The 6,000-nt window shown below is 37.6% G+C and overlaps 1 protein-coding gene across 2 annotated transcripts in view; it reads right to left on the bottom strand.

Moving 5' to 3' along the window:
- The window catches only part of MAK (male germ cell associated kinase), a 30,410-nt gene continuing 24,410 nt past the window's right edge, over positions 1-6,000 (bottom strand). For both annotated transcript variants that reach the window (XM_015619847.2, XM_015619850.2), the window contains 2 exons: positions 4,794-4,922; positions 1-2,326 (listed from right to left, as the gene is read on the bottom strand). In XM_015619847.2, coding sequence (XP_015475333.1) covers positions 2,172-2,326; positions 4,794-4,922 — 284 coding nt within the window. In that variant the 3' untranslated portion in view covers positions 1-2,171. The remainder of the gene's footprint in view (positions 2,327-4,793; positions 4,923-6,000) is intronic.

Below are 6,000 nucleotides of genomic sequence, written 5' to 3'. Positions count from 1 at the left end.
TACTTTTCATCCCTTTCCAATTTTATTAGCATACAATAACTTTTTTAAGCATTTCTGCACTAGCAGTCCATTGTGTACCAATGAATCAGAATTAAATGACTTTACAAAGCCCGTTAGCCTTTTCTTGCTGTTTGCAACAAGAATTATACAACATTTGTCATGCTTTGCTTGTGGAAAAGTAAAGACTGATGTTAAAGCCCTTTCAAGGTTCATTAGCATGTGACAAGGACAGCATGTTTCTTCTAACCATATTTAGTGCCATAAACAGTTTATAAATAATAAATAAAAGGTACCTGCTTATTTTTCTGCTCTAAGGTAACTCACAGACATGAGCTATTGGCACATTGTAAGTTAATTTCTTGACCAGGCTGTGATTTTAACTGTCATTGGCATCTTGTACTAGAGACAAGTGATTAATTTATTTTGGTTTTAAATATAAAATCATAGCTCTTATGCCTGTTACAAACTGTCTGAGGGTGTCCTTCACTACTATAGCAAATTACAGATATGTTCTACAGTTAAACTAAGATGCACTTAAGTAGCAGAGAGACTTCTCTTAGTACTAAGGGAATGCAAATATTTAATCCTAGGACAGTGGCAATTGAATTAAACTCTCTAGTGCATTACTAACCAGACAGCCCTATCATTGCATAGTTCTTACAGTATTAAAAAAAAGTGGTGTTTTCTTCAGGTGCAATTTTCCTAACAAATTATTCAACTTTCTGGTACAACTGTTTTAGATTAAATTGTTTTCCAGGAAGTTAACCCATATATTATGACACATTGGGTCAACAACAGGAGTTTAAATTAAAATATCCATTTATAAAAGCCATACAAATAATTTTTATTTTTTTTTTTTACAATGCTTGAAGTCATCATTAACAACTTTACAGCTTCAAAGATCATACTCAGTTTGTACTTTAAAATGGCAAGTTTAATGCTACTATAAAGTCTAAAGCATTTATTCTAAATGCTGTTGTTAACAGAAGTAGCTCAGCTCAACATCCTAATAAACACTTATTGCAAACATACATTGCAAACTCCTTTGAGCAATATTATTATAAAAGTTAGCATAAAAGATGGGGAAAGTACTGAATGAATATATAAACAGTGACATAGTGAATTATTCAAGTTTTGTCTGTGTTTTCAGGTACCTAAGTTGGCCTTTAAAACAGAAAGCAGTATCTTTGAATAACAGACCAATATTCTTCCTCATGTAGCCTATTCAAACTCTGTAGTTTAGTCTGATCACCCAATAAAGACACGTAGGAACAAGAGTGTGAGTAAATTTAGTGATAATTTAGGCATTTTTGGCTAACTCACCCTTAAAATGAATGACAGACTGCAGTGATTTAGGCTCTTTAAAAGGTCACTGTGACACTCCCTTGACAGGAAAGAGATAAATCTCTGCAGATTTTTGACCAAAAATGGCAATAAGTTAATTAAAACAGCAGAATCTGATTGATAGGCTTCACTTCACAGCCTGGTAAGTAGTATTCAGTACTTGTTTAGCTATTTTCCAATATTGCTGTATCATTCTACAGCCCTCTATTGGCCAGATTTCTAGGCCTTCCTTGTGTAGTATCGATCAGTGGCTTGCCTGGATCCAACCACAAGGGTTTCAGTTCTCATTGTTACATGAATATTTGCACCTTACAGACCCTGAGTAACTCTTAGTTACATGTGAGTGCTGCAGTCCTTGCAGGAGACTGATGTTCTTCACAAAGCCAGATCTGTGCTTTCACTCTCATCTCCCTGCTAAGGAAGCAGCCTGACACCTGGAAGCCTGGTGCTGCTCTGCTTCAGCCCTTCCTTGTGCTGCTTGTGTGCTTCAAGCACATCCCAGCAGCAGATGTTGCACTGGATGAACAACCCTAACCCTAGTTGTTCCAAAGAGTGCAAGAACAGGAGATCTATCTACAGAAAACATCAGGTGGAATCTACTTCTCAGTTTTGGCAATATGTGTTGTACAATACTTCATTGCATCCTACTTTACAGCCAGTATTTTACATGGTATTATATGTGCTATACAGGAAATAGAATACAGTCTTTTTTTTCTTCTCTACTATTGCATAGTCTTAGGAAGAGCTGGAGCAAATAGGCTTTTCAGGTTTCCAAGTGCAGGAGAACTGAAGACAGAGCATGTAATATCCCCACAGGGTGGTATTTTCTATCTGTTCCCTCCATATTTGGCCACCCAGTCTGTTCTCCCATGTACTCGCTGAATTGCTGGGGGGCGAGTTAAGATATTCATGTTTTTTGCTGCTGCATTGAAAGTAGGACCTGGTAATGGAGGACGAGCAGCTTTGTTTTTCCAGGAATAATCTGAAAGGAACAAGAACTCAGAATTAATTATCACTAACAAGGTACTTTACTCCTCTACAGAGAAAAGAATGAGAGCTTACAGATGACATGGTACTCAAGGACACTAATGTAGCAGGGTGTGCTTTGGTCTCCAATAGGTCATAAAACACCCTGAATTGGAAGGGACCCACAAGGACTGTAGAGTCCAACTCCTGCTCCACACAGGACAGCCCCAAGAATCACACCATGTACCTGAGACCATGCTGTCTGTGATTGTTTTCAGATAACATTATTTTTTTCCAATAGTTTGTGTATTATTCTCACCTACTTGAATAACTGTCTTGCAGCAATCCCTCAAGAAAACACTGAGAATTAGATTCAGTGGAAAAACTGGTGCAAATGCCTACAACTCTGTATCTTCTATTACAAAACTGCTACAGTATGAAAGTGTTCTTTCTTCTATCTCAAATATTTAAAAAAGCATGTCATTATAACATTGATAAACTAAGATTCAGAGAGCTTAGACTGAAAGACAGCTTCTGAAGACCCCCTCTCATTCCTTTTGAGATTTTTATGCCTTTTATTCCTCTCTTGCTTAGCTCAGAACTCCTGCTGTAATTGGTGGCAAGTCTTTGCTCCATTTCCCATTTTTCTATTGATTTCATAGGATTTATTCCAAGTTTGAAGGCTTTTTCTCTCTTAATATTGGCACCCACCTGATTTCAGACACTAGCAAGTAGTGCACTATTGTATTCCTGGCCTTCCTATTCAGATTTGCCCTTCTGACATTTCAGGTAGTTGCTACTTTCCTTAAACAAAATTAAACATTTAAATTGAACGGGTTTTTTGGTGTCTAGGTATCATTGTGGTTCTTGCAGAAAACCACCTGGGTTTGGTAGCTTTTTTCAGCAGTGGATTGAACTTGTGCAGATCAAGACATTTAAAAGGGGGGAACATCAAGGAGCTGAAACTGGGGATCAGGTCTCCACCTCTTTTATAGGCTGGCATTCCCTATCTTTCATCAGCAAGTATGATTCCAGTCAACACTATCTTGGCAATAAAGGTCACTTTTCCTGGTATTTTTCTCAGAAAAATGGATCTTGTGTACTACATTAAATTATTTAAATTATGACATGAAAAAAAATTAACAGAAAAAATTAAAAGAGCAAAATCAATTGAGAGCATAACTTACTACATTTTGGATAATATAAAGCAAAGGGTCACCAAAAATGTTAATGTTCAAATAGTGACATCTAGGAGATAAAACCTGCCATTTGCTTTGTCTTATCTCTCTTCCCATGTAAGTCTGAAGACTTTAAGCTAAATATAAAGCAGTTAAAGCAATAGGATTCTTGTTCTTCTCCAGGAGATGGAAGAGTATCCTAGTTGACCTCCATCTGTCACCCTGACTTCAACTACACATATTCCATTTCTAATTAAAGATTAACAGTAAATTTTGTTTCCTTTGGAACACCACATGTGATTCCTTTGTTTTTTTCCCCCACTATTTACAGCTGTCTAGAGAAAATTGCAAATTTTGTCCTCCTGTGAACTTTCTGATCCATTCATTGTGACAAATCAACTCTCGCAGTTGTGTTTCAGCAGTGAATCAATAAGATAATGAAGTGCAGCTTCAGCCTTCCTTGGTGGGCTTCTGATCATGTCACACACATAAGTGCAGACATCTAAGCATAATATATATATGTATATGTGTATGTGTGTGTGTGTGTTCCATCTCCTTCCTTCCCTTCTGCTCCAGTTCTCTAAAGCCACTTGCAAGTTCTTAAGGAGAACAGGTAACTCAAAGGAGCACATCAGCAAAAAGACAACATTATTAAGCAGGATCATATCATTTTGGTCTGCCCTGGAGCCTTTGGTTAAACAATTCACCATTGGTTTAGGGCCTTGCCATTTCCTCTGAAGTAACTAGAGAAATGGGTTGCTGGGTATAGACAACATCTCTAAATCTTCACTCGCAAAGCAGTTTCTCCTGCATCCTGAACATTTCTGTTCATCTTTTCTGAATCAGAAACATGACAATGAAGAAGGTGCTCAGAATGTCTCCAACACTGCAGAGGATCCAAGGTAACACATTTAGAACAGATTTCACGTTGTTTTTAACAAATTAATTGAGTCCCAACTACATGACCATTTACTACAGAGGTGTGGAGTTACATGTTTTTACAATTCTGCTTAGCCCATCACCACTATTGAACAGTAGTTTAACAAATGGTCCAAATCTTCTTTGCACCTTTTGCAATTATTTTCCCTTTTAACTAACAAATATTAGTAGCAGTAGTTTCTCTATGAGGACAGCCTCTAGGCACCTACATGCAGTTCTTTTGTATTAAGAAGAATTTATGCCTTACAATTTTATTTACAAAACTTGAGGAAAACCTTACCAAGGGCTAATACATCTCTTAGGAAAGCATGGAAAATGAACATTTCTCTTTGTCCTGGATATGAGTATTAAAATAATATTTCTTACCTGATACAGGTGCACCAAGAGGTGCTAGCTGTATCCGTTGTCCAGCTGATCCAACTTCCTTTTTATGGAAGGAAGAGGTGTATAGTCCCGATGGGTTGTAAGCACCACTACTTACAAAGCCAGGATTTCCTGTTGACATCACAGAATTTTAGGATTTTCAGCTGCATTCAGAAAACTCTGCCTACTTTTTATAATCACTTCAAATTTTATGTGCAGTATCACAAGAGTACCAAGTATGAGTGTTCTTTAAAAACTCCCTAGAGCTCATCTCTTGAAAAACAAACATTCTTTCATTGAATTCATTTTTTGCTTTGTATATTAGTTGGACCCTTCTCAGCACTTAGCAGACAGAATTTCAGCAGGAATAAAGACAAAGAGCAGGATGAACATTTCATTACTTCCACTAAACTTAAGACCACATAGAAAGGTTTACACTGAGTTGCAGAGAAAAGCAGGATCTTTCCTTTTGTTTACATCTTCTTGCTTTAGCAGAAGCTGGTTTAACTAGTGCTCAGTACTACTCTTGTGCTCAACATGTTTGGCCTAAATCTATGGAAAAGAATGGACTCCAACATCTCCAGTGGAAAGTGGTGCACCACTTGAAGTAGACTTTCACAGTTCTCACAGTTGAAGGCCTGCCATAAAAGACCCAATTACCCTTTCTCTTTAACCCTGGTTATAATTCTGTTTGTGCCTAGTTTTGGTCCAGATCTTTAAAGCAGCGCTACTCTGGGAAGGTTGACACAACCATCCTCATTTGGAAGCTGCGAAGCAGTGAGCATGTAAAAAATTAGTACTGAAATTAGTGTCCAGTGGAAGAGCAGTCTGTTTCAATACTCACTCCCTGATCCAAGAAAATTCCATACCGTCTTCACGTCTGTCATCACTTGGGACAGCGTTAAGACTGTGCTGGCACAATGTCCTGAGAGAAATGCTTTTCTCTGGCAGTAAGGTCCTGTGTTCAGTAGTATTAAATTTGTGAAGTAGAAGGCTATGCACAGTAGTTCATTTTGACCATTATCAAGTGTGACCATATTCATCACAGTTTCAGTTGTTGTTACAATAAAATACAGTATCTGCTTTGACAGTTTTTCTGTCTCCTAAATCTTTGGCCTTTGGGCAGTCAGGCAATGTTCCTCTTCACACAAAAATCCCAGACCTCTGTGATAATTTAGGAGTAGTGGAACTATAAGGCACAACCTAGGCA

The sequence above is a fragment of the Parus major genome, chromosome 2 (assembly GCF_001522545.3).
Source record: "Parus major isolate Abel chromosome 2, Parus_major1.1, whole genome shotgun sequence".
NCBI classification, from domain to species: domain Eukaryota; kingdom Metazoa; phylum Chordata; class Aves; order Passeriformes; family Paridae; genus Parus; species Parus major.
This window is presented reverse-complemented; position numbering and strand designations above follow the sequence as displayed.